Source organism: Procambarus clarkii, chromosome 47, assembly GCF_040958095.1.
Source record: "Procambarus clarkii isolate CNS0578487 chromosome 47, FALCON_Pclarkii_2.0, whole genome shotgun sequence".
In the NCBI taxonomy this organism is placed as follows: Eukaryota; Metazoa; Arthropoda; class Malacostraca; order Decapoda; family Cambaridae; genus Procambarus; species Procambarus clarkii.
This window is the reverse complement of record NC_091196.1, coordinates 16,071,198-16,098,697: the sequence shown is the minus strand read 5'-3', so window position 1 is coordinate 16,098,697 and position 27,500 is coordinate 16,071,198. Positions and strand designations below refer to the sequence as shown.

The 27,500-nt window shown below is 49.9% G+C and overlaps 3 protein-coding genes across 3 annotated transcripts in view; 2 read left to right on the top strand and 1 right to left on the bottom strand.

The window, feature by feature from the left end:
- Positions 1-27,500, top strand: part of LOC123749789 (protein O-mannosyl-transferase TMTC2) — a 918,506-nt gene that overhangs the window by 131,390 nt on the left and 759,616 nt on the right. The window lies entirely within an intron of this gene.
- Positions 2,568-3,374, top strand: LOC138350838 (uncharacterized). The gene has a single exon (XM_069302277.1). The coding sequence runs from the start codon at positions 2,568-2,570 to the stop codon at positions 3,372-3,374; it is 807 nt and encodes a 268-aa protein (XP_069158378.1).
- LOC138350837 (uncharacterized) lies at positions 11,421-11,903 on the bottom strand. Its single transcript, XM_069302276.1, has one exon. The coding sequence runs from the start codon at positions 11,901-11,903 to the stop codon at positions 11,421-11,423; it is 483 nt and encodes a 160-aa protein (XP_069158377.1).

The following is a 27,500-nucleotide window of genomic DNA, read 5'->3' as shown; positions in this document are numbered from 1 at the left end:
GGCCGAGGGGAGACCCGACCCCTGGCCACTGTCGGGCCGAGGGGGGACCCGACCCCCCCCCCCTGCTACATGGGTCACCTCGTATCCTTAAAAACTATCAATGAAATTTTCCCTCCAAACCTCATTTCCTTATGGGAACTCACAAGGGAAGTCTGGCCAGCTGGCCAGTGTGGGGCCGGAAGGTTGTGGGGGGCCGGATGGTTGGGGGGGTCCGGAGGGTTGGGGGGAGCGGGCTCCGGAGGGTTGGGGGGGTCCGGAGGGTTGGGGGGAGCGGGCTCCGGAGGGTTGGGGGGGTCCGGAGGGTTGGGGGGGGCCGGATGGTTGGGGGGGTCCGGAGGGTTGGGGGAGGGGGCTCCGGAGGGTTGGGGGGGTCCGGAGGGTTGGGGGGAGGGGGCTCCGGAGGGTTAAGGGGGTCCGGAGGGTTGAGGGGAGGGGGCTCCGGAGGGTTGGGGGGGTCCGGAGGGTTGGGGGGAGGGGGCTCCGGAGGGTTGGGGGGGTCCGGAGGGTTGGGGGGGGCCGGATGGTTGGGGGGGTCCGGAGGGTTGGGGGGGTCCGGAGGGTTGGGGGGGGTCCGGAGGGTTGGTTGGGGGTCCGGAGGGTTGGGGGGTCCGGAGGGTTGGGGGGGGTCCGGAGGGTTGGGGGGAGGGGGCTCCGGAGGGTTGGGGGGGGGGGGTCCGGAGGGTTGGGGGGAGGGGGCTCCGGAGGGTTGGGGGGGTCCGGAGGGTTGGGGTGGGTCCGGAGGGTTGGGGGAGGGGGGGCCGGATGGTTGGGGGGGTCCGGAGGGTTGGGGGGGTCCGGAGGGTTGGGGAGGGGGGGCTGGATGGTTGGGGGGGGTCCGGAGGGTTGGGGGGGTCCGGAGGGTTGGGGGGGGGGGGTCCGGAGGGTTGGGGGGGTCCGGAGGGTTGGGGGGTCCGGAGGGTTGGGGGTGTCCGGAGGTTTGGGGGGGGGGGTCCGGGGGGTTGGGGAGGGGGGGCTGGATGGTTGGGGGGGTCCGGAGGGTTGGGGGGGTCCGGAGGGTTGGGGGGGGGGGGTGTCCGGAGGGTTGGGGGGAGGTGTCCGGAGGGTTGGGGGGGTCCGGAGGGTTGGGGGGTCCGGAGGGTTGGGGGTGTCCGGAGGTTTGGGGGGGGGGTCCGGGGGGTTGGGGAGGGGGGTCCGGAGGGTTGGGGGGGGTTCCGGAGGGTTGGGGGGGTCCGGAGGGTAGGGGGAGGGGGGGCCGGATGGTTGGGGGGGTCCGGAGGGTTGGGGGAGTCCGGAGGGTTGGGGAGGGGGGGCCGGATGGTTGGGGGGTCCGGAGGGTTGGGGGAGTCCGGAGGGTTGGGGGGGTCCGGAGGGTTGGGGGAGGGGGGGCCGGATGGTTGGGGGGGTCCGGAGGGTTGGGGGGGTCCGGAGGGTTGGGGGAGGGGGGGCCGGATGGTTGGGGGGGTCCGGAGGGTTGGGGGGGTCCGGAGGGTTGGGGGGGGGTCCGGAGGGTTGGGGGGGGTCCGGAGGGTTGGGGGGTCCGGAGGGTTGGGGGGGTCCGGAGGGTTGGGGGGGTCCGGAGGGTTGGGGGGGTCCGGAGGGTTGGGGGGGGGGTCCGGAGGGTTGGGGGGTCCGGAGGGTTGGGGGGGGGGCCGGAGGGTTGGGGGGAGGGGGGTCCGGAGGGTTGGGGGGGTCCGGAGGGTTGGGGGGGGGGGCGGAGGGTTGGGGGGTCCTTAGGGTTGGGGGGGGGGGGGAGTAGCCGGCTAGCATGGGGGGTTGAGATTGAGAAGCCGGATAACATGGATGAAGGGCACAGATGGCTCAGGATGATGAGCCAGGTAGCATGGAGTAGAGGAGCCAGATAGCTTCTGGGAGAGGGGTGTGGGCGGAGCCAGACAGCGAGGGTGTGGGCGGAGCCAGACAGCGTGGGCGGAGTCAGACAGCGTGGGCGGAGTCAGACAGCGTGGGTGTGGGCGGAGCCAGACAGCGTGGACGGAGTCAGACAGCGTGGGTGTGGGCGGAGCCAGACAGCGTGGGTGTGGGCGGAGCCAGACAGCGAGGGTGTGGGCGGAGCCAGACAGCGTGGACAGAGTCAGACAGCGTGGGTGTGGGCGGAGCCAGACAGCGTGGGTGTGGGCGGAGCCAGACAGCGTGGGCGGAGACAGACAGCGTGGGTGTGGGCGGAGCCAGACAGCGTGGGTGTGGGCGGAGCCAGACAGCGTGGGTGTGGGCGGAGCCAGACAGCGTGGGTGTGGGCGGAGTCAGACAGCGTGGGTGTGGGCGGAGCCAGACAGCGTGGGTGTGGGCGGAGCCAGACAGCGTGGGTGTGGGCGGAGCCAGACAGCGTGGGTGTGGGCGGAGTCAGACAGCGTGGGTGTGGGCGGAGCCAGACAGCGTGGGCGGAGTCAGACAGCGTGGGCGGAGTCAGACAGCGTGGGCGGAGCCCGACAACGTGGGTGTGGGCGGAGCCAGACAGCGTGGGTGTGGGCGGAGCCAGACAGCGTGGGTGTGGGCGGAGCCAGACAGCGTGGGCGGAGTCAGACAGCGTGGGCGGAGTCAGACAGCGTGGGCGGAGCCAGACAGCGTGGGTGTGGGCGGAGCCAGGCAGCATGGGCGGAGTCAGACAGCGTGGGTGTGGGCGGAGCCAGGCAGCGTGGGCGGAGCCAGACAGCGTGGGTGGAGCCAGACAGCGTGGGCGGAGTCAGACAGCGTGGGTGTGGGCGGAGCCAGGCAGCGTGGGTGTGGGCGGAGCCAGACAGCGTGGGCGGAGCCAGAGAGCGTGGGTGTGGGCGGAGCCAGGCAGCGTGGGCGGAGCCAGACAGCGTGGGTGGAGCCAGACAGCGTGGGTGTGGGCGGAGCCAGACAGCGTGGGTGTGGGCGGAGCCAGACAGCGTGGGTGTGGGCGGAGCCAGACAGCGTGGGCGGAGTCAGACAGCGTGGGTGTGGGCGGAGCCAGGCAGCGTGGGTGTGGGCGGAGCCAGACAGCGTGGGCGGAGTCAGACAGCGTGGGTGTGGGCGGAGCCAGACAGCGTGGGCGGAGTCAGACAGCGTGGGTGTGGGCGGAGCCAGGCAGCGTGGGCGGAGTCAGACAGCGTGGGTGTGGGCGGAGCCAGGCAGCGTGGGTGTGGGCGGAGCCAGGCAGCGTGGGCGGAGCCAGACAGCGTAGGCGGAGTCAGACAGCGTGGGCGGAGCCAGACAGCGTGGGTGTGGGCGGAGCCAGGCAGCGTGGGTGTGGGCGGAGCCAGGCATCGTGGGCGGAGCCAGACAGCGTGGGCGGAGCCAGGCAGCGTGGGCGGAGCCAGACAGCGTGGGTGTGGGCGCAGCCAGACAGCGTGGGTGTGGGCGGAGCCAGACAGCGTGGGTGTGGGCGGAGCCAGGCAGCGTGGGCGGACACAATGATGCACGGGTCTTATTGAGAATGTGATTTAAGAGTCTCTAAAATTATAAAGTTTGATGTGGATGGAAATTACTTATCGAGTTCCATCAGAGCCGCAGCTGAGCCGTCCCCTCCTCCTATCCCGCCGCTAGTGTATACTAGAGCCGCAGCTGAGCCGTCCCCTCCTCCTATCCCGCCGCTGGTGTATACTAGAGCCGCAGCTGAGCCGTCCCCTCCTCCTATCCCGCCGCTGGTGTATACTAGAGCCGCAGCTGAGCCGTCCCCTCCTCCTATCCTCCCGCTGGTGTATACTAGAGCCGCAGCTGAGCCGTCCCCTGCTTCTATCCCGCCGCTGGTGTATACTAGAGCCGCAGCTGAGCCGTCCCCTCCTCCTATCCCGCCGCTAGTGTATACTAGAGCCGCAGCTGAGCCGTCCCCTCCTCCTATCCCGCCGCTAGTGTATACTAGGGCCGCAGCTGAGCCGTCCCCTCCTCCTATCCCCCCGCTGGTGTATACTAGAGCCGCAGCTGAGCCGTCCCCTCCTCCTATCCTCCCGCTAGTGTATACTAGAGCCGCAGCTGAGCCGCCCCTCCTCCTATCCCCCCGCTGGTGTATACTAGAGCCGCAGCTGAGCCGTCCCCTCCTCCTATCCCGCCGCTAGTGTATACTAGAGCCGCAGCTGAGCCGTCCCCTCCTCCTATCCCGCCGCTGGTGTATACTAGAGCCGCAGCTGAGCCGTCCCCTCCTCCTATCCCGCCGCTAGTGTATACTAGAGCCGCAGCTGAGCCGTCCCCTCCTCCTATCCCGCCGCTAGTGTATACTAGAGCCGCAGCTGAGCCGTCCCCTCCTCCTATCCCGCCGCTAGTGTATACTAGAGCCGCAGCTGAGCCGTCCCCTCCTCCTATCCCGCCGCTAGTGTATACTAGAGCCGCAGCTGAGCCGTCCCCTCCTCCTATCCCGCCGCTAGTGTATACTAGAGCCGTAGCTGAGCCGTCCCCTCCTCCTATCCCGCCGCTAGTGTATACTAGAGCCGCAGCTGAGCCGTCCCCTCCTCCTATCCCGCCGCTATTGTATACTAGAGCCGTAGCTGAGCCGTCCCCTCCTTCTATCCCGCCGCTAGTGTATACTAGAGCCGCAGCTGAGCCGTCCCCTCCTCCTATCCCGCCGCTAGTGTATACTAGAGCCGCAGCTGAGCCATCCCCTCCTCCTATCCCGCCGCTGGTGTATACTAGAGCCGCAGCTGAGCCGTCCCCTCCTCCTATCCCCCGCTGGTGTATACTAGAGCCGCAGCTGAGCCGTCCCCTCCTCCTATCCTCCCGCTGGTGTATACTAGAGCCGCAGCTGAGCCGTCCCCTCCTCCTATCCTCCCGCTAGTGTATACTAGAGCCGCAGCTGAGCCGTCCCCTCCTCCTATCCTCCCGCTAGTGTATACTAGAGCCGCAGCTGAGCCGTCCCCTCCTCCTATCCTCCCGCTAGTGTATACTAGAGCCGCAGCTGAGCCATCCCCTCCTCCTATCCTCCCGCTAGTGTATACTAGAGCCGCAGCTGAGCCGTCCCCTCCTCCTATCCCCCCGCTAGTGTATACTAGAGCCGCAGCTGAGCCGTCCCCTCCTCCTATCCCCCCGCTAGTGTATACTAGAGCCGCAGCTGAGCCGTCCCCTCCTCCTATCCCCCCGCTAGTGTATACTAGGGCCGCAGCTGAGCCGTCCCCTCCTCCTATCCCCCCGCTGGTGTATGCTCTCCATGTATACTGTTTACCATATTTCCTGTATGTCATTCATTATTACTAATATGTATACTATTTCCCTTGTATAGTTACACCATGAACACGTTATCTTGAGATGATTTCGGGGCTTTAGTGTCCCCGCGGCCCGGTTCTCGACCAGGCCTCCACCCCCAGGAAGCAGCCCGTGACAGCTGACTAACACCCAGGTACCTATTTTACTGCTAGGTAACATAGGCATAGTGTAAACGAAACTCTGCCCATTGTTTCTCCCCGGCGCCTGGGATCGAATCCAGGATCACAAGTCCAGCGTGCTGTCCGTTCGGCCGACCGGCTCCCTTTATTTGTTCTGGATGGTTGGTTAACAACTTGAAAACTTCACCTATACTTACAAGTGGAGGCTCGAACACAGAACACAAGGTAACCGACTCTTCAATAGACAACCCGCCAAACACACACCGAAACTACGACGTTGGTACAACGTTCGAACAAGTTTTAACACCACCTAACCAGTTATAACAACCAATATAGCAAGTTGTAACAACGTTCTAATACGTCATAAACACGTTAAGCCAAGATGTAACAACTTTATTACAAGTTGTAACAAGCGGAAAATAGAGACTGTTTCGGTTTGTGTTTCCAGGGAATAGACTACGATAGCTTCATGAACGTCGTCCTCAGCATGACAGCATCATCCTGCACAAGAGGCATTTCAAACAGCAGATGTAAGTCCCACTCAGCACATGACCTGGCAAAGCTTTGGTAAAATAAGGTTGCTTGGTCGCCCTTCCGTCATGCACTTTTAAGGTCTTTGAGATGGCTATTAGGGATCAAATCCCCAGTTTTATCCACTCTACACTAGGATTCTTGAAGTTCTATATTCATCAAGAAGTTCGTAAGGAACCCAGAGTGTAATAGTCAACAAAGTAAATTCCGGATCATCCACCGTGAAGAGCAGAGTCCCTCAAGATACTGTGCTTGCTCCAGTATTTTTTCGTATCCTTCCTGCTTGATGAGGTTCTGGGGGTTCTTCTACTCCCCAAGCCCGGCCCGAGGCCAGGCTTGACTTGTGAGAGTTTGGTCCACCAGGCTGTTGCTTGGAGCGGCCCGCAGGCCAACATATCCACCACAGCCCGGTTGGTCCGGCACTCCTTGGAGGAAGCTATATCTAGTTTTCTCCTGAAGATGTCCACGGTTGTTCCGGCAGTATTTCTGATGCTCGCTGGGAGGATGTTTAACAGCCGCGGACCTTTGATGTTTATACAGTGTTCTCTGATTGTGCCTATGGCACCTCTGCTCTTCACTGGTTCTATTCTACATTTTCTTCCATATCGTTCACTCCAGTACGTTGTTATTTTACTGTGTAGATTTGGGACTTGGCCTTCCAGTATTTTCCATGTGTATATTATTTGATATACCTGACTCTCCTGGTCTGAAAGGGGAAGTGAGTACTGAGCAGTACTCAAGACGGGACAACACAAGTAATTTGAACAGAACAACCATTGTGACGGGATCCCTGGATTTGAAAGTTCTCGTAATCCATCCGATCATTTTTCCAGGCTGACGCAATATTTGCTTGGTTATGCTCCTTAAACGTTAGGTCGTCAGACATCATTATTCCCAAATCCTTGACATGTTGCTTTTCTACTATGGGCAAATTTGACTGTGTTTTGTACCCTGTATTATGTTTAAGGTCCTCATTTTACCGTACCTGAGTACCTGGAATTTATCACTGTTAAACATCATGTTATGGTCTGCTGCCCAGTCGAAAACTTTATTAATATCTGCTTGTAGTTTTTCAATGTCTTAAACAAAAGTAATTTTCATGCTGATTTTTGTGTCATCTGCAAAGGATGATACGATGCTGTGACTTGCATTTGTGTCTGTATCTGATATAAGAATAAGGAACAGCAGTGGTGCAAGGACTGTACCCTGAGGTACAGAGCTTTTAACTGCGCTTGGACTCGATGTTTTAATGTTTGACTGTAACTCCATGTTGGCCTTTGTTGTGGAGGTCATTAGTTTCCATGAAACTAGTGACCTGACTCCTGACCACTCTCTCAAATACTTTTATTATGTGGGACGTTAGTGCAACTGGTCTATAATTCTTTGCCAATGCTTTGCTCCCTCCTTTGCACTTGTGTGGGGGGGGGGGGGGGGAGGAGGCAATGTCTGCTACTTTAAGTGCATCTGGTATCTCCCCCGTGTCCAAGCTCTTCCTCCACACTATACTGAGTGCCTGTGCTACTGGCATCTTGCATTTCCTTATAAAAATTGAATTCCATGAGTCTGGACCCGGGGCCGAGTGCATACGCATGTTGTCAATTTCCCTTTCAAAAGCTACCACGCTCGTGTTGATATCAGTTATATTTACAGGGGTAGGGATATCAAGTATAAAGAAGTTGTCCTGATCTTCCACTTTCATGGTGTTTTTTCTTGGAGTGCTAAACATGTCCTCATACTGCTTTTTTAGGATTTCACAAATTTCTTTGTCATCCTCCGTGTATGAACCTTCACTAGTGCGAATAGGTCCAATACTGGCAGTGGTTTTTGCTTCTGATTTCGCATGTGTGAAGAAATATTTAGTTTTTTTCTTTATTTCTTAAATTACTTTCTGTTCTAGTTGCCTTTCTTCAGTCTGATATGAATGCTTCAGTCTCTATTTGATTTCTACAATTTCCATGTTTAAATTATTCCTTCTTTGTAGGGAAAGTCGTGTCTGCTTAAGCATTTCCGTTATTTTTTTTCCTCTTTTGTAGTGTCGTCTGCGTTCTCTTTCTACATTGGACCTCTTTCTGCCTTTCCTCAAAGGAACATGTTACAGACAGACTTCATATGCTTCAGAAGTCAGTTTTTCTATTCCTTGTGTAGGATTTTATTACTTAGAACAGTTTCCCATTGAATGTTTGTAAGTTCCCTGTTTATTTTCTCCCAGTCTATCCTCTTATTATTAAAATTGAATTTATTGAATAACCCTTCTCACTTGCTGTTTCTCTTGGGCCTACTACCGTTATTAATGTTAGTTTGCACTTCAATGAGCTTGTGGTCCGAGTACGTAGTGTCTGAGACAGTAATGTCTCTGATTAGCTCCTCATTGTTCGTGAATATCAGGTCCAGCGTGTTCTCGTTCCTAGTTGGTTCTGTAATCTGCTGACTGAGCGAGAATTTGTCACAGAATCTCTGTAGTTCTCTGACCTGTGGTTGGTTATTTCCAGGTTGACTTCCTGCTATAATGTTATTGTTTACTGTTCTCCATTGTAAACTGGGTAGATTGAAGTCTCCAATGATGATAATATCTGGTACTGGGTTTGCTGGGTTATCAGGAATAGTCTCTATTTTGTGTGTCTGTTCAGTGAGTTCAACTGTTGCTTCTGGCGGTTTGTATATTAGAATAATAATTAGATTTATATTTTCTACCATGATTCCCAGTACCTCTACCATCTCCCCTATACCTCACCACCTCCTTATAACAGACATAGGCAAGGATGTAAACTATAGTACACTATCATATTTTACACATGAGGCTAGGATTATGATCACAGTAGACAGTATAGAGCAGTATATAGATCAGTATATAGACAGTAGATCAGTATATAGACTGTAGGGTTGCACATAGCAACCCTACAGTCTGATGTTAATTAGGTCACACGTACCAGTATCGCGAGCGCTCAGCGTAATATGGACAAAGAGCTTGGGATACAAGCTTGGGATACAAGCTTGGGATACAAGGGCACCACTTAAATCAGCAAACAGCTCAACTGCACAAGGGAGGAAATAAAGCTGTGGCAAAAATGTATAAACCAGTTGTACATCACTAACCAGTACTAACATCACAAATAATACAAAATTTGGAGGAAGGATTAAAGAGCAAATTTCTAGTTTTATTGAAAATAATGAATTACACAACCCAGGACAACATGGATTTAGAGCGGGAAGATCCTGTCTGTCACAGTTACTCAACCACTATGACAAAATCACAGAAGCTTTAGAAGAAAAGCAAAATGCAGAAGTTGTATACACAGACTTTGCAAAGGCGTTCGACAAATGTGACCATGGGGTAATAGCCCATACAATGAGATCAACAGGAATAACGGGTAAAGTGGGGCGTTGGATTTTCAACTTTCTGTCAAACAGAATGCAGAGAGTGACGGTCAGTCAAATAAGATCGAGCCCAAGTGCAGTGAAAAGCTCTGTACCCCGGGGCACAGTCCTTGCATCGCTGCTATTTCTCATTCTTATCTCGTATATAGACAAAAATACTTGTCACAGCTTCGTGTCACCTTTGCAGATGATACAAAAATCATGACCATTTACTCTGTAGGCAAACTTATTTTTTATAAGTTTTCTTATAAGATCTTATTTTTTAGATCTTATAAGATCTTATTTTAAGAATAAGAATCTTAAGAATCTTAAGAATAAGATCTTATTTTTTCTGCCCTGAAAAACTGTAGGCAGATATTAATTATGTCTTCGACTGGGTAACTGAAAATAACATGATGTTTAACGGTGACAAGTTACAGGTACTGAGGTATGGTGAAAACGAGGAAGTTAAACGAAACACAGGATACAGGGTACAGGACACAAGGGTACAGGATACAGGGTATAGGACACAGGGTACAGGACACAGGGTACAGGACACCATCAGACCTACTCATAGAAGGAAAGCAACATGTAAAAGATCTGGAAATTATGATATCTGACGACCTGATATTTAGTGAACATAACGGATCAAATATAGCGGCGGCGGCCAGGAACATGATAGGATGGATTATGAGAACGTTCACATCCAGAGATCCCACAGCAATGGTAATACTACTTAAATCACTGATGTTGTCCCGTCTTGAGTACTGCTCGGGCTCGGTACTCGCTTCACATTTCAGAGCAGGAGAGCTCTCTGAATTAGAGGGAATACAGAGAACATATACGGTACGCTTGGTAACTATAAAACGTCTGAATTATTGGGGCCGTCTCAAAGCTCTCCAAATGTACTCTCTGGAAAGGAGTCGAGAAAGGTATCAAATAATATATACATGGAAGATACTGGAGGGTCAGGTCCAAAATTTACACAGTAGAATAACAACATAATGGAGCGAAAGGTACGGAAGGAAATACAACCAATAAGGAGTAGAGGTGCCATAGACACAATCAGAGAACACTGAACATCAGAGGTCCACAGCTGTTCAACACCCTCCCAGCAAGCATTAGAAATATTGCTGGAACAAAGGTGGATGTCTCCAAGAGGCACTTTGATAAATTCTTGCAAGAAGTGTCGGACCAACCGGGCTGTAGTGGATATGTGGGCCTGCGGACCGCTCCAAGGAAAAGCCTGTTGGACCAAGTTATCACATGTCAAGCCTGGCCTCGGGCCGGGCTTGGGGAGTAGAAGAACTCTCAGAACCTCATCAACCAGGTATCAACCAACCAGGAGTCCCGGTCAGAGAGACCGGGCCGCGGGGACGTTGAGCCCCCGGAATCAACAGCAGGTAGAAAATAGGAAAGTAGACCCAACACCAAGATCCTGTCCTTAGCAGTTGCCCAACCACTCTGACAAAAACAGAGCAACGTTGTGTGAATATCAGGGCAAAGGCATTTAATTAATGTGACCTGTTATAACGCAACTGTGTCCACAACTGGGACAACGGTGTCCACAGCTGGGACAACGTGTCCACAGCTGGGACAACGTGTCCACAGCTGGGACAACGTGTCCACAACTGGGACAACGTGTCCACAACTGGGACAACGGTGTCCACAGCTGGGACAACAGTGTCCACAGCTGAGACAACGGTGTCCACAGCTGGGACAACGTGTCACCAACTGGGACAACGTGTCCACAGCTGGGACAACGTGTCCACAGCTGGGACAACGGTGTCCACAGCTGGGACAACGGTGTCCACAGCTGGGACAACGGTGTCCACAGCTGGGACAACGGTGTCCACAGCTGGGACAACGGTGTCCACAGCTGGGACAACGGTGTCCACAGCTGGGACAACGGTGTCCACATCTGGGACAACTGTGTCCACATCTGGGACAACGGTGTCCACATCTGGGACAACGGTGTCCACAGCTGGGACAACGTGTCCACAGCTGGGACAACGGTGTCCACATCTGGGACAACTGTGTCCACAACTGGGACAACGGTGTCCACAGCTGGGACAACGGTATCCACAGCTGGGACAATGGTGTCCACATCTGGGACAACTGTGTCCACATCTGGGACAACGGTGTCCACAGCTGGGACAACGGTGTCCACAGCTGGGACAACGGTGTCCACAGCTGAGACAACGGTGTCCACAGCTGAGACAACGGTGTCCACAGCTGGGACAACGGTGTCCACAGCTGGGACAACGGTGTCCACAGCTGGGACTACGGTGTCCACAGCTGGGACAACGGTGTCCACATCTGGGACAACTGTGTCCACATCTGGGACAACGGTGTCCACAGCTGGGACAACATGTCCACAGCTGGGACAACGGTGTCCACAGCTGGGACAACGGTGTCCACAGCTGAGACAACGGTGTCCACAGCTGGGACAACGGTGTCCACAGCTGGGACAACGGTGTCCACATCTGGGACAACTGTGTCCACATCTGGGACAACGGTGTCCACAGCTGGGACAACGGTGTCCACAGCTGGGACAACGGTGTCCACAGCTGGGACTACGGTGTCCACAGCTGGGACAACGGTGTCCACAGCTGGGACTACGGTGTCCACAGCTGAGACAACGGTGTCCACAGCTGAGACAACGGTGTCCACAGCTGGGACAACGGTGTCCACAGCTGGGACAACGGTGTCCACAGCTGGGACAACGGTGTCCACAGCTGGGACAACAGATAGTGCTCTAACCATTGCCTTCAGTAATTGTCAACATTGAGGTCAATTCAGCACGGCAGAAAATCTAGGACGCTCACGATTCCGAGTTGTCGAGGGCTTCGTTCTTTACCATTGTTAGTGTAACAAGCGCTTCCTGGCCCAGGTGTTGTACTCCCCTAGTTGTGCTTGTGGGGGTTGAGCTCTGGCTCTTTGGTCCCGCCTCTCAACTGTCAATCAACTGGTGTACAGGTTCCTGAGTCTACTGGGCTCTATCATATCTACATTTGAAACTGTGTATGGAGTCAGCCTCCACCACATCACTTCCTAGTGCATGCCATTTGTCAACCACTCTGACACTGAAAAAGTTCTATCTTACGTCCCTCTGGCTCATTTGGATACTCTGTTTCCACCTGTGTCCCCTTGTTCGCGTATCATCCGTGTTAAATAATTTATCTACCCTGTCAGTTCCCTCTGAAAATTTTGTAGGTATTGATCATGTCTCCCCTTACTCTTCTGCCTTCTAGTGTCGTGAGGTGCATTTCTCGCAGCCTTTCTTCGTAACTCATGCCTCTTAGTTCTGGGACTAGCCTAGTGGCATACCTCTGAACTTTTTCCAGCTTCGCCTTGTGCTTGACAAGGTACGGGCTCCATGCTGGGGCCGCATACTCCAGGATTGGTCTTACATATGTGGTATACAAGGTTCTGAATGATTCCTTGCAAAGGTTCCTGAAGGCTGTTCTGATGTTAGCCAGCCTCGCATATGCCGCAGATGTTATTCTTTTTATGTGGGCTTCAGGAGACAAGTTTGGTGTGATATCAACTCCTAGATCTTTCTCTCTGTCCGTATCATGAAGGACTTCATCTCGCATTCTGTATCCTGTGTCTGGCCTCCTGTTTCCACCGCCTAGTTTCATTGCCTTACATTTACTCTGGTTGAATTTTAGAAGCCATTTGTTGAACTATTCATTCAGTTTGTCTAGGTCATCTTGTAGCTTCATACTATCTTCCTCTGTCTTAATCCTCCTCATAATTTTTGCATCATCAGCAAACAATGAGAGGAATGATTCTATACCCTCTGGGAGATCATTTACATATATCAGAAACAGTATAGGTCCAAGGACTGACCCCTGCGGGACTCCACTGGTAACGTCTCTCCAATCTGAGACCTCACCCCTCACACTGACTCGCTGTCTTCTGTTGCTTAGGTACTCCTTTATCCAATGGAGTACCTTCCCTTTCACTCCAACCTGCATCTCCAGCTTTTTCACTAGCCTCTTGTGTGGCACTGTGTCAAAGGCTTTCTGACAATCCAAAAATATGCAGTCTGCCCACCCTTCTCTTTCTTGCCTTATTTTGTGTTGCCTGGTCGTAGAATTCAAGTAACCCTGTGAGGCAGGACCTGCCATCCCTGAACCCATGTTGATGCTATGTTACAAAGTTCCTTCGCTCCAGATGTTCCACTAGCTTTCTTCGCACAATCTTCTCCATCAGCTTGCATGTGTGTGTGTGTGTGTGTGTGTGTGTGTGTGTGTGTGTGTGTGTGTGTGTGTGTGTGTGTGTGTGTGTGTGTGTGTGATTGTGTGTGTGTGTGTGTGTGTGTGTGCGTGTGTGAGTGAGCGAGCGTGGTTTGTTTTCCCTTTTTTTCCTTATGATATCTACTTTAAACACATAAAGAAGCAGAAGAGAGATTCATATCAAGAATAGGCTAAAAAGGTAGAAGAGAATATGACAACCCAAGGTTCAGTAGACAATCCAAAGCTCAATAGACAACCCAAGGTTCAATAAACAACCCAAGGTGCAATAGACAACCCAAGGTTCAGTAGACAATCCAAGGTGCAATAGACAACCCAAAGTTCAATAGACATCCCAAAGTTCAATAGACATCCCAAAGTTCAATAGAGAACCGAAGGTTCAATAGACAGTGCCAAGAATAAAAACCAAAGAGCAGGAGGGAGTAGAGGAAACGCCGAGGTCAAAGGTCAAAGGTCAAACAGATACAGGTACTTCAAGACCAGGAACGAATACATTAAATGAACGCAGAGAGAAGGAAAATGAACAGTGAACAACCAAGTCACTAGCATATGAAAAAGGAAAGGTGAATATACTGGAAAACGATAAGGGAATGAGACAGCAAATAAGGGAACAGTCAGATAAGGGAAGAGTTACTAAGGGAAGAGTCAATAAGGGGAGAGCTTCTAAGGGGAACAGTCATTATGGGGAAGGGAACGCGTTAGAGGTGAGGGGAGAAAGAGGTCCATTCCCCTTAGATAAACACATAAGAAGTCGTAAGGAGCTTCCCGTTGTAGCTGGCCCTCTCCCAGCAAGGGGAGAGGCACTGAGGGGAGAGGCACTGAGGGGAGAGGCACTGAGGGGAGGCACTGCTAAATACCCCTCACTCTACCTGGAACATGTTTATATAGAGGAGGGAGAACCTCTATTTATAACTTATACAAAGCAACCAGCGGTGAACTGTCCCTCTTACCAGCTGTTGTGCTCCAGCTGTGTGTGTGTGTGTGTGTGTGTGTGTGTGGTGTGTGTGTATGGTGTGTGTGTGTGTGTGTGTGTGTGTGTGTGTGTGTGTGTGTGTGTGTGTGTGTGTGTGTGTGTGTGTGTGTGTGTGTGTGTGTGTGTACTCACCTAGTTGTGTCTGCAGGATCGAGCATTGACTCTTGGATCCCGCCTGTGTGTGTGTGTGTGTGTGTGTGTGTGTGTGTGTGTGTGTGTGTGTGTGTGTGTGTGTGTATGGTGTGTGTGTATGGTGTGTGTGTGTGTGTGTGTGTGTGTGTGTGTGTGTGTGTGTGTGTGTGTGTGTGTGTGTGTGTGTGTGTGTGTGTGTGTGTGAGTGAGTGTGGCTCAGCTGCCTGCATGTTCCTCTGTTCTCTCGAGCAACAACATCTTCTGGTGTGTGAAGATCATCATATCAGTCACCATATCTTCAGCCGCGTTATAGTGACTCGTCGTCTGCACAAAGGTAGACACTACTAGGAGAGGAAGAAGGGTAGACGCTGCCACCATCTACTCCTACATTTACAAGGAATAGAACTCGTCCTATCACCTGGTCCTGTTAGAGATATGCCACTAGGCTAGTCCCAGAACTAAGAGGAATGAGTTATGAGGAAAGGCTGCGGGAAATGCACCTTACGACAATGGAAGACAGAAGAGCTCGGGGAGACATGATTACAACATACAAGATTCTCAGGGGAATTGACAGGGTAGACAAGGATGAATTATTTGACACTGGTGGCACACGCACAAGGGGACACAGGTGGAAACTGAGTACCCAAATGAGCCACAGAGACATTAGAAAGAACTTTTTTAGTGTCAGAGTAGTTAGTAAATGGAATGCATTAGGCAGTGATGTGGAGGAGGCTGACTCCATACACAGTTTCAAATGTAGATATGATAGAGCCCAATAGGCTCAGGAACCTGTACACCAGTTGATTGACGGTTGAGAGGCGGGACCAAAGAGCCAGAGTTCAGAGCGGAGAGCCAGAGCGGGTGTGTGGTACCCGCACCCCACACTACCAGGCGCGGGTATCTGGTACTCGCACCCCACACTACCAGGCGCGGGTATCTGGTACCCGCACCCCACACTACCAGGCGCGGGTATCTGGTACTCGCACCCCACACTACCAGGCGCGGGTATCTGGTACCCGCACCCCACACTACCAGGCGCGGGTATCTGGTACCCGCACCCCACACTACCAGGTGCGGGTATCTGGTACCCGCACCACACACTACCAGGCGCGGGTATCTGGTACTCGCACCCCACACTACCAGGCGCGGGTATCTGGTACCCGCACCCCACACTACCAGGTGCGGGTATCTGGTACTCGCACCCCACACTACCAGGCGCGGGTATCTGGTACTCGCACCCCACACTACCAGGTGCGGGTGTCTGGTACCCGCACAATACAGTGTTCTCCAGGACTCTCCCGTGCGGCTGAGTACCCGCCTCGCTACCCACAAACGACCTCTCATTAAGGTAACTACGCACCCCATTGGCTGCCTCGGTCCGTCCCGCCAGGCCAGCAAGTTGCTGATTGGTCGACAAGGATGGTGAGGCCATGATATCCTCACCAGTCATGTGGGTATCGTATGATATAGTGTCTTCACAATATGGATATCTTCACAATAAGGATATCTTCACAATATGGATATCTTCACAATATGGGTATCTTCACAGAGGAACAAGGAGAAGCCCCTGCACTAAATGAGGCAAACCAAGCAACCTTGGAGGATTTTGACCTCACTAGTGATGAGGTCAAAAGGTGTCTGCTGGAGCTGGATGTGACAAAGGCTGTTGGGCCTGACAGAATCTCACCATGGATACTAAAGGACGGTGCAGAAGCACTAAGTGTGCCACTCTCTATGGTGTATAACAGGTCACCGGAAACCGGAGACCTATCGGAAAGTTGGAAGACAGCTAACGTGGTCCCAATATACAAAAAGGGTGACAGGCAAGAGGCACTGAACTACAGGCCAGTTTCCCTAACTTGTATACCATGCAAGGTGTTGGAGAAGATCGTGAGAAAAAGGCTCGTAGAGCATCTGGAGGGAAACAGCTTTGTAACGCACCACCAACATGGGTTCAGGGATGGTAAATCGTGCTTCACAGGTTTAATAGAGTTCTAAGATTAAGCAACACAAATTAGGCAAGAAAGAGAAGGGTGGGCAGATTGCATTTTCTTGAACTGTCAGAAAGCCTTTGACACAGTACGCCATAAAAGGCTGTTACAAAACAGCAGGAGTAAACGGTAAGGTGCTCCAGTGAGTAAGGGAGTATCTAAGCAACAGGCAACAGCGAGTAACGGTGAGGGGGAGCCATCAGAGTGGCGAGATGTCACCAGCGGAGTCCCACAGGGCTCTGTACGTGGACCCATCCTGTTTCTAATATATGTAAATGATCTTCCAGAGGGAATAGACTCATTCCTCTCAATGTTTGCTAATGATGCAAAAATTATTCTTTGCATCATCAGCAAATTATTCTTATTAAAATTAAAATTATAAAAAGTTTGCTGATGATGCAAAAATTGCAGAATCAAGACAGATGAAGATAGACAGAGACTACAGGACGACCTGGACGAACTGGAGGAATGGTGTAGAAAATGGCTGCTAAAGTTCAACTCTTTAACAATTTTTTTTTTTTTAAATTAGGCGAATGGAAGAAGGAAACCTGAACACAAGGTACCATCTGGGAGGTGAAATCCTGCAAGAGTCAAGTAGAGTGAAAGATCTGGGGGTTGATATCACACCGAACCTGTCCCCAGAGGCACACATCAAAAAGATATCATCAGCAGCATATGCAAGACTGGCCAGTATAAGAACTGCCTTTAGAAACTTGTGTAAGGAATCGTTCAAGACCCTGTATACCACTTATGTCAGACCAATGTTGGAATATGCAGCGCCAGCCTGGAGTCCATATCTAGTTAAACACAAGACAAAGTTAGAGAAGATTCAGAGGTATGCCGCCAGATTAGTCCCAGAACTGAGAGGTATGAGCTACGAGGAAAGGCTAAGGGAGCTGAACCTCACGTCCCTGGAAAACAGAAGAGTAAGGGGAGACATGATAACCACCTACAAAATTCTCAGGGAAATTGACAGGGTGGACAAAGACAAATTTCAGCACGGGTGGGACACGAACAAGGGGACACAGGTGGAAACTTAGTACCCAGATGAGCCACAGAGACGTTAGAAAGAACTTTTTCAGTGTCAGAGTGGTTGACAAATGGAATGCATTAGGCAGTGATGTGGTGGAGGCTGACTCCATACACAGTTTCAAGTGTAGATATGATAGAGCCCAGTAGACTCAGGAACCTGTACACCTGTTGATTGACAGTTGAGAGGCGGGACCAAAGAGCCAGAGCTCAACCCCCCCGCAAGCACAACTAGGTGAGTACATAAACCTTTGATCAAGTAGTATTAAAACTCGCCACTGTGCAGCACATGGCAGCACCAGTATGGGATTTGAATTGTTGCCGCCGAAGGCCGCTAGTTTATTGTGCACCCCATACTCATCCTGTGAGCGGTAGCGCAAAAACATTACAGAGGGCACAAAAGGTCTTTATCAGACCTCATCTTAGATTATTACATAAACAATTTCATCTATCCTTCACACCTTATAGATACAATGTCAGCTAGTTACATAGAAAGTGCAATTACAAGAGCTACATATTTACAGTAAGTCATCATACGTTAATGGTAGGTCTTATCGCTAATACATAATAGTTTGACCAATGGGGATATTACAGAGTCATAGGGGAGCTGCTGTTTATTATTAGTCCTCACAATACACAACTTGTTTCTTAATCTCATATGTCGTTTATCTACTGAAAGCGAAATGTGGATACAGTGCAAGGATTATGGATACAGTGCAAGGATTATGGATACAGTGCAAGGATTATGGATACAGTGCAAGGATTATGGCTACAATGCAGGGATTATGGATACAGTGCAGGGATTATGGATACAGTGCAAGGATTATGGATACAGTGCAGGGATTATGGATACAGTGCAAGGATTATGGATACAGTGCAGGGATTATGGATACAGTGCAAGGATTATGGATACAGTGCAGGGATTATGGATACAGTGCAGGGATTATGGATACAGTGCAAGGATTATGGATACAGTGCAAGGATTATGGATACAGTGCAAGGATTATGGCTACAATGCAAGGATTATGGATACAGTGCAGGGATTATGGATACAGTGCAAGGATTATGGATACAGTCCAAGGATTTCAGGTATATGGGTGTGACAGTTTATCCCGCGGGAAGAGCGTCATTTGTTTAAGCTGACTGTGATGGGTTGCAGTAAGTGAAGACCAGGAGTCCCTCCTCCCTCCTGCGTAAGTGTGCAGCGTAGCGAGCCCAATCGCTCTCTCCAGCAACTCTTCCGCCAAATGATTAACCTGTCCTCTCACTTAACACGTCCACAATTCCTGACGCATGCCACCAATCCGCTCAAAATTCGACGGACTTGGGAAAGAAAGGTCTTATACGCATCAGCCTCAATAGGTTAGGTGAGCTGGTCGGGTTCAGACGTTCCTGGTTAGGCTAAACGGTCGTATATTTGACGTGGCAGAGGGGAGAAATGAGAGGTTTGCCACACTAGTCAAAGATCTGCCGGAACAACCGTGGACATCTTCAAGAGGAAACTAGATTTATTCCTCCAAGGAGTGCCGGATCAACCGGGCTGTGGTGGGTATGTGGGCCTGCGGGCCGCTCCAAGCAACAGCCTGGTGGACCAAACTCTCACAAGTCAAGCCTGGCCTCGGGCCGGGCTTGGGCAGTAGAAGAACTCCCAGAACCCCATCAACCAGGTATCAAGCAGGTATCAACCAGTGAGAAGCCTCTCAGTTAAGAGCAGCAGGTGAGGTGGGGAGAGAGAGAGAGAGAGAGAGAGAGAGAGAGAGAGAGAGAGAGAGAGAGAGAGAGAGAGAGAGAGAGAGAGAGAGAGAGAGAGACAGAGAGAGAGAGAGAGAGAGAGAGACAGAGAGAGAGAGAGAGAGAGAGAGACAGAGAGAGAGAGAGAGAGAGAGAGACAGAGAGAGAGAGAGAGAGAGAGAGAGAGAGAGAGACAGAGAGAGAGAGAGAGAGAGAGAGAGAGAGAGAGAGAGAGAGAGAGAGAGACAGAGAGAGAGAGAGAGAGAGAGAGAGAGAGAGAGAGAGAGAGAGTCGACTAACTATATGAAGGCTCTGGTACACAGTTAACTTCAGCTTCATCAAGTACTACATAAATATAGATTAACAGTAAACAAAAACAACAAACTTTATCCTTAAAATGCTCAGACCAGCAGACACAGTGAGTCAGTCACTCAGACCAGCAGACACAGTGAGTCAGTCACTCAGACCAGCAGACACAGTGAGTCAGTCACTCAGACCAGCAGACACAGTGAGTCAGTCACTCAGACCAGCAGACACAGTGAGTCAGTCACTCAGACCAGCAGACACAGTGAGTCAGTCACTCAGACCAGCAGACACAGTGAGTCAGTCACTCAGACCAGCAGACACAGTGAGTCAGTCACTCAGACCAGCAGACACAGTGAGTCAGTCACTCAGACCAGCAGACACAGTGAGTCAGTCACTCAGACCAGCAGACACAGTGAGTCAGTCACTCAGACCAGCAGACACCAGCACACAGCTAGACTCAGCCGAGCCGTCCGCTCGTGTAGGGAACACACACACAGACAAAACACACGTCGCTAAGTTGCTGCAATATTTTGCCTTGAGGGGAAAAAAAAACATCTGCAGGATTTCCTTGATCCAATTAAGTACCTTTGTAAAACTTGAGGCTTAAGGCGGTAATCTTCTGCATCCAGAGGAAGCTCTCCTTGCCTCCTCCTCCTCCTCCTCCTCCTCCTGGACCGTCTACAGGACCGCTTCCTGAAGCGGTCACATATTAGGCCGAGTTGTGTACACACCGAAGCTGTTGATTATGACAGAGAGAGCTTGGCGTACATAATTACAGGCTGGGTTTCAGCTTCCATTAACAGCCTCGTTGGACCTCTCATTACGGACCGAACAGCTTATAATTTGAGGGGAGCGGAGGAAGGGGAGAGGGATTAGAGCCGGGCTAGGCAGGAGGGATGGCTAGTGAGAGGTCAGGGGGGGGGGGAGGAAGGGTAACACGGACATTAATAAGGAAAACAGTCTATGTTATGAAGGACTTGTGGAGCCCGTTGGGGCGGGAGGGGTGAGAGAGAGAGGGAGAGAGGGAGAGGGAGAGGGAGAGAGAGAGGGAGGGAGAGAGAGAGAGGGGGGGGGAAGGAGAGAGAGAGAGGGAGGGAGAGGGAGGGGGAGAGGGAGAGGGAGAGAGAGAGAGAAGGGGGGACAGGGGACAGAGAGAAGGACACTTGATACACAGGAGATCAAGTCAATCACAGTTCTATCCCAGCCTTGGTGGAGGACTGGTGCATCTTGGACCTCTGTAGCTCTGTGCATCTTGGACCTCTGTAGCTCTGTGCATCTTGGACCTCTGTAGCTCTGTGAACCTTTGAAAGTGCGAGCAGGAAAGTGACCAACTATATTAAGGAGCCCACACTATGCATAAAGTGTTTCCGTTGGGGACAGAGTGCCAGTTTGACCCCGGATGTTAAGGGTCAAAGGTTAGGGGTGTTAGGAAGCGGCACTCACCAGAGTGTAGAGTCAAGACTGAACATAAAGTCAAATTCATGTCATCTTGCTGTAGTTGTCGAGACATTCTCACTGGTGGTTCCTCTCTATGTCCCATGAGACCTCCGTGTGAGAGTCCAGCCCGGCACCCACGACCAGGGTGAACGGGGCCCCCAAGGAAGGCAGGTCGTACAGCAGCAACAAGGAAGAAACAGTAGAGAGACAACGACCAACATTTGGGAGAAAGGCAAGCGTCGTGGGGAGGTGCTGGGCAGGGTCGTGGGGAGGTGCTGGGCAGGGTCGTTGGGAAGGAGGAGGTGCTGGGCGGGGTCGTGGAGTCTGAGCCGGTACATAGATCTCAGGATATCTCCACAAGCTGAACAAGAGGATTGAAGCTTTATAAATATTAACTATGGCAAACAGATGGGGTTATCTCTTCTTGAGATGATTTCGGGGCTTTTTTAGTGTCCCCGCGGCCCGGTCCTCGACCAGGCCTCCACCCCCAGGAAGCAGCCCGTGACAGCTGACTAACACCCAGGTACCTATTTTACTGCTAGGTAACAGGGGCATAGGGTGAAAGAAACTCTGCCTATTGTTTCTCGCCGGCGCCTGGGATCGATCCCAGGACCACAGGATCACAAGTCCAGCGTGCTGTCCGCTCGGCCGACCGGCTCCCAATGGGGAGCAGAGTGAAGGTGAAATGAGGAGTGAAACAGAGGGGAAGAAAGTAAGGAAGAGGATAGAGGATCACATAAGGAAGAGTCTCTGGAAAAGCAACTATCCACTAATGATGGCAGTGTTCAACTCCGGGTGGTGGAAAATATTGAAACAAAAGTTAGCGAAAAATGGTTTACAACGTTAGAAGTTGAAGTCATAGTTGAGACATTGTGAAGTTGACAATATGCCCATGCACTCAGCTCCTGAGTGCATGGGCAGTTACTCGTGCGTTGTGTGACTCGTGGAATTCAATATTCATAAAGAAATGTAAAGTACCAGTAGCGAGAGCACTCAGCGTAATATGGAGAAAGAACCTGGATACAGGGGGGAGATACCGGCAGCACTTAAATCTGCAGATATAGCTCCTCTGCACAAGGAGGGTAGTAAAGCCTTGGCAAAAATTTATAGACCAGTTGCACTAACATCGCACATAATGAAAGTGTTTGAAAGAGTTATTAGGAATCAAATTTCTAGTTTTATGGAAAATAATGAGCTACACAACCCAGGACAACATGGATTTAGAGCGGGAAGATCCTGCCTGTCACAGTTACTCAACCACTATGACAAAATCACAGAAGCTCTAGAAGAAAAGCAAAATGCAGATGTTGTATACACAGACTTTGCAAAGGCGTTCGACAAATGTGACCATGGGGTGATAGCACACAAAATGAGATCAATGGGAATAACTGGTAAAGTAGGACGCTGGATACTCAATTTCCTGTCGAACAGAACACAGTGAGTAACAGTCAATCAAATAAAATCGAGTCCAAGCGCAGTTAAAAGCTCCGTACCTCAAGGTACAGTCATTGCACCGCTACTGTTCCTTATTCTCGTATCAGGTATAGATAAAAATACAAGTCACAGCTTCGTGTCATCCTTTGCAGATGACACAAAAATCAACATGAAAATTACCTCTGCTGAAGACATTGAAAAATTACAAGCAGATATCAACAAAGTTTTCGATTGGGCAGCAGAAAATAACATGATGTTTAACAGTGATAAATTTCAGGTACTCAGGTACGGCAAAAATGAGGATCTGAAACATAATACAGGGTACAAAACACAATCGAATCTTCCCATAGTAGGAAAACAGCATGTCAAGGATTTGGGAATAATGATGTCTGACGACCTAACGTTTAGGGAGCATAACCAAGCAAGTATTGCGTCAGCCAGAAAAATGATCGGATGGATTACGAGAACTTTCAAATCCAGGGATCCCATCACAATGGTTGTACTCTTCAAGTCACTTGTGTTGTCCCGTCTTGAGTACTGCTCAGTACTCACTTCCCCCCTTCAGAGCAGGAGAGATTGTTGAAATAGAGGGAATACAGAGAACATATACGGCACGCATAGACGAGATAAAACACCTAAATTATTGGGATCGTCTCAAAGCTCTCCAAATGTACTCTCTAGAAAGGAGACGAGAGAGATACCAAATAATATACACGTGGAAAACACTGGAGGGTCAGGTCCCAAATCTCCACACTAAAATAACAACGTACTGGAGTGAACGATATGGAAGAAATACAGGATTGAACCAGTGAAGAGCAGAGGTGCCATAGGCACAATCAGAGAACACTGTATAAACATCAGAGGTCCGCGGTTGTTCAACACCCTCCCAGCAACTATTAGAAATATTGTCGGAACAACCGTAGACATCTTCAACAGAAAACTGGACTGTTTTCTAAGAGAATTTCCTTTTCAGCCGGGCTATGGTGGGTATGTGGGCCTGCGGGCAGCTCCAAGCAACAGCCTGGTGGACCAAACTCTCACAAGTCGAGGCCGGGCTTGGGGAGTAGAAGAACTCCCAGAACCCCATCAAGCAGAAGACTAGCATTACCCCTGAGTGTAGCGGGTCTTCAGGTGTTGAACAAGAAGTGCTGTTATAATGCTGGGATTTATTTTTTATTTTGTTTTTATTTATTTTCATTATTACTTCTGTTCTCCATGGACAGGGTGAGAGATCTGTTAAATATATAATTCAGTGATTTATTGAACAATCAACCACAGAAGGTGATTGTAGTGCTTTTAGCTTTTAAAGTTGGGAGTGTGTGCGTGTCTCCAACCCGCTCTCGCACAAGACAGCACATATATGACTTATTGCGTATAGTCACTATTTCGCTTATCAATAAATACATATGTGACATTCCAAGCCATATTTTTTTCAAGGCACTAACTTTTCCTCTCAGTTTTATTAAACAATACAGATTTTATACAAAAATTGACAATATACTGAGTTGCTTTACAATTTATTTAAATATTTTAGTTTTGTTTTATTATTTATATAAAACTGTAATATCAGTATAGGTAAAGGTTCAGCACTAATTGTAATATCTTAACATACTAAGAAGGTTAGGTTGGGGTTTTCTATTCAGCTTTCAGGTAAACTCAAGTATCCACAATAAATTAGTATGTCACATATGCACTTATTCATAAGCAAGATAGTGACTATAAGCAAGTGCGAAAACGGGCTGGTGTCTCACCACTATTGCTTCTCTATTACAATAGAGAAGGATTCAATAGGACTATAGGGCTATAGGACTCTGACTCAGAGACAAAGTTCAGAATCTGAAAACTCGTTATGAAAGAAAATGGAGGAAATAATCACTAAACATCTACGTTACTTTCCTCCCATAGTAGTGTTCTTACAAGAGTTCTTACATGGTTGTAAAGCCACTAGCACGCATAGTGCTTCCGGCAGTTGCTCAATCCTAATTTTCCCCCGGAATGGGACCCGCTAAATTGTTTAACAGCCACATACCCATTCATTGCTGGGTGAACAGAGGCTACAGTTAAGGATTGGCGCCCAGTTAATCCTCCCCGGCCAGGATACGAACCCAGGCCAAAGCGCTCGCGAAGCGCCGGGCGAGTGATTTACCACTGAGCCACGCGGACAGCCACATGTAATATTAATTGTTTCTTTAACAATGTAACACATTCATGAAAGACATCATACTTTGCAACATTTAAACATAAGGCTCACATATATGTTCTCTTACTTGAAGATACATTGTTGATTGATAAAGATAAAGCCACCCAAAAGGTGGCACGGGCATGAATAGCCCGTAAATACATTGTTCATATCATTCCACATTTTGACGTGAGATGATTAATTCATTACTTCCCCCGCCTCTCATTAATCTAATCGCCGAAACGACATTAATCTCTGGAATTCTATCCTCAATAAGTTCAGCCCCATCCTCATTACCTCAGTTATATCATGTCTCGGGCATGCTAAGATTATTCTCATGGCCTCATTTTGTACCTTCTCCAACCTACGGGAGACATCTCCCGGCACGCAGGGTGCAGTCGCACCTCCACAGATCTCCAGTATCAGCTCTTGATACTGGTAATGGCTCAAAAGGGCCACCACTTACGGGCTATTCATGCCCGTGCCACCTTCTGGGTGGCTTAATCTTCATCAATCAATCGTTCTCCAACCTTGTTTAGTCAACCAAAATAAGAAATGGCAGGTGTAGGTACGGTATACTATTGAACTGTGAAATGCAGTATACATACTATCATGTCACAGTAAACTAGTATATATATTTCCATATCACAGTATACCAGTATACATACTACCATAACACAGTATACCAGTATACATACCACCCCGTCACAGTAAACCAGTATACAATTGGAATGCGAAATGGAAAATATGATTTGCATAGTGTATGGGTTTGTGAGCCCCCTTAAGGGTCCTTAAATAGAGGCTGGGAGAACTATCACAAGCTTCTCTATCCTCTTGAGCTGTGTTTTAGTATCCAATAAACTTACTTGAACTTGAATCAAGTCGACCAATCACACGAAGGCTCTGACACACGGTTGTTAAGACGCTTTCATGTTCCTTATATGATTGTTGCTCAGTTCTGAATCAACTTTATTCCTAATGACCCAAATAAAAATCTTGTGAAATAGATGAGTGTCTAGGAGCAGGCTTCAGATGAGCTGAGTTAGGATAACAGCTGTGGCTTGCAGTTTCACTAGGTACGTATGTCATTTGACAGCCCTAATGAACCCTGGTCTTGGTTTAAAAACAGGAGAAAGAGAGAGATTATATTTTGCACCTAGGGCTGCACAATTTAGACTTGTCTCACGTAGGCAGTGTAAAGCGCCCTAAGTGCCTCCTTACTTAGGTTTCTGAATGATGTTCTAACTTTTGTCAGTGTAGAGTACGCTGCTGTTACGTCCACGCCCAGGTCTCTTTCTCGCGTCGTCACAGGTAGGCTGTTCCCCTTCATTGTGTACTGTCCCTTTGGTCTCCTGTCACTTGGTTGATACCTGGTTACCTGGTTGATGGGGTTCTGGGAGTTCTAATCCCCAAGCCCGGCCCGAGGCCAGGCTTGACTTGTGAGTTTGGTCTACTAGGCTGTTGCTTGGAGCGGATTGCAGGCCCACATACCCACCACAGCCCGGTTGGTCCGGCACTCCTTGGAGGAATAAATCTAGTTTCCTCTTGAAGATGTCCACGGTTGTTCCGGCAATATTTCTTATGCTCGCTGGGAGGATTTTGAACAACTGCGGACCTGTGATGTTTATACAGTGTTCTCTGATTGTGCCTATGACACCCCTGCTCTTCACTGGTTCTATTCTGCATTTTCTTCCATATCGTTCACTTCAATATGTTGTTAATTTATTGTGTAGATTTGGTACTTGGCCCTCCAGTATCTTCCAGGTGTATATTATTTGATATCTCTCTCGTCTTCTTTCTAGTGAGTACATTTGGAGAGCTTTGAGACGATCCCAATAATCTAGGTGCTTTATTGCGTCTATGCGTGCCGTATATGTTCTCTGTATTCCCTCTATTTCAGCAATCTCTCCTGCTCTGAAGGGGGAAGTGAGCACTGAGCAGTACTCAAGACGGGACAACACAAGTGATCTGAAGAGTACAACCATTGTGATGGGATCCCTGGATTTGAAAGTTCTCGTAATCCATCCTATCATTTTTTTGGCTGACGCAATATTTGCTTGGTTATGCTCCCTAAACGTTAGGTCGTATCTAATCAGTTAGGCCACCTAATCCCATTTCCATAACTTTACAGTTATGGAAGTGGTTAGACCTTTCTAACTGTGGTTAGAAAGGTGGGGTTCAAGAGCTCGATTCTGCAGGCACAAATAGTAAACACACACACACACACACACAGACAGGGTGAGTGGGTACCCAGGTGACGGTGGCTGGGAGTGTCTGTCCCTCACCCACCCTCCCTATCCTGCCCTCTCTCCTATTCCGACCTTCCCACATCCCTCTCTTCCCTCTCACTTCCCACATTGTCACTCTTGAGCCCATCCTCCTTCTCTCTCTTCCCTCACCCATCATCCTCCCTCAAACACACACATTTCCATTTAGATATAGGTTATCATGACTAGAAACTCTAGGGGAATCACACCAAACGTTTCATACGGCTCCATGAATCTTACCAGGTTAAGGGCTCACTTTAAATGCTAATATTTCTTAATGCATTGAACTTAGGCCGACCTCGACAGAGCTATGGCTGTCCTATACCCGTAACTATTCCCTCTGAATAGTTGGGTGAGACTAGCCCCAGGCATCTGGCCTCTATCCTTGCACAAACAGAGACGGATATTTTCTGTTCTAGTATTTATAATTTGTTAAAATTATATATTGTTAATGTTTTTAGTAACTGAAATATAATTTTGAGGGAAAGTTATGTATTTAAATTGTAGTAATGCCTAAAAATGTAGATTAATTTGTGTAAATAATTAATTGTTAATTAATATAAAAATGTTTATGAATTTATGTAAATGATCAGCGGGAAATTACCCCAGGTCTAAAAATGTT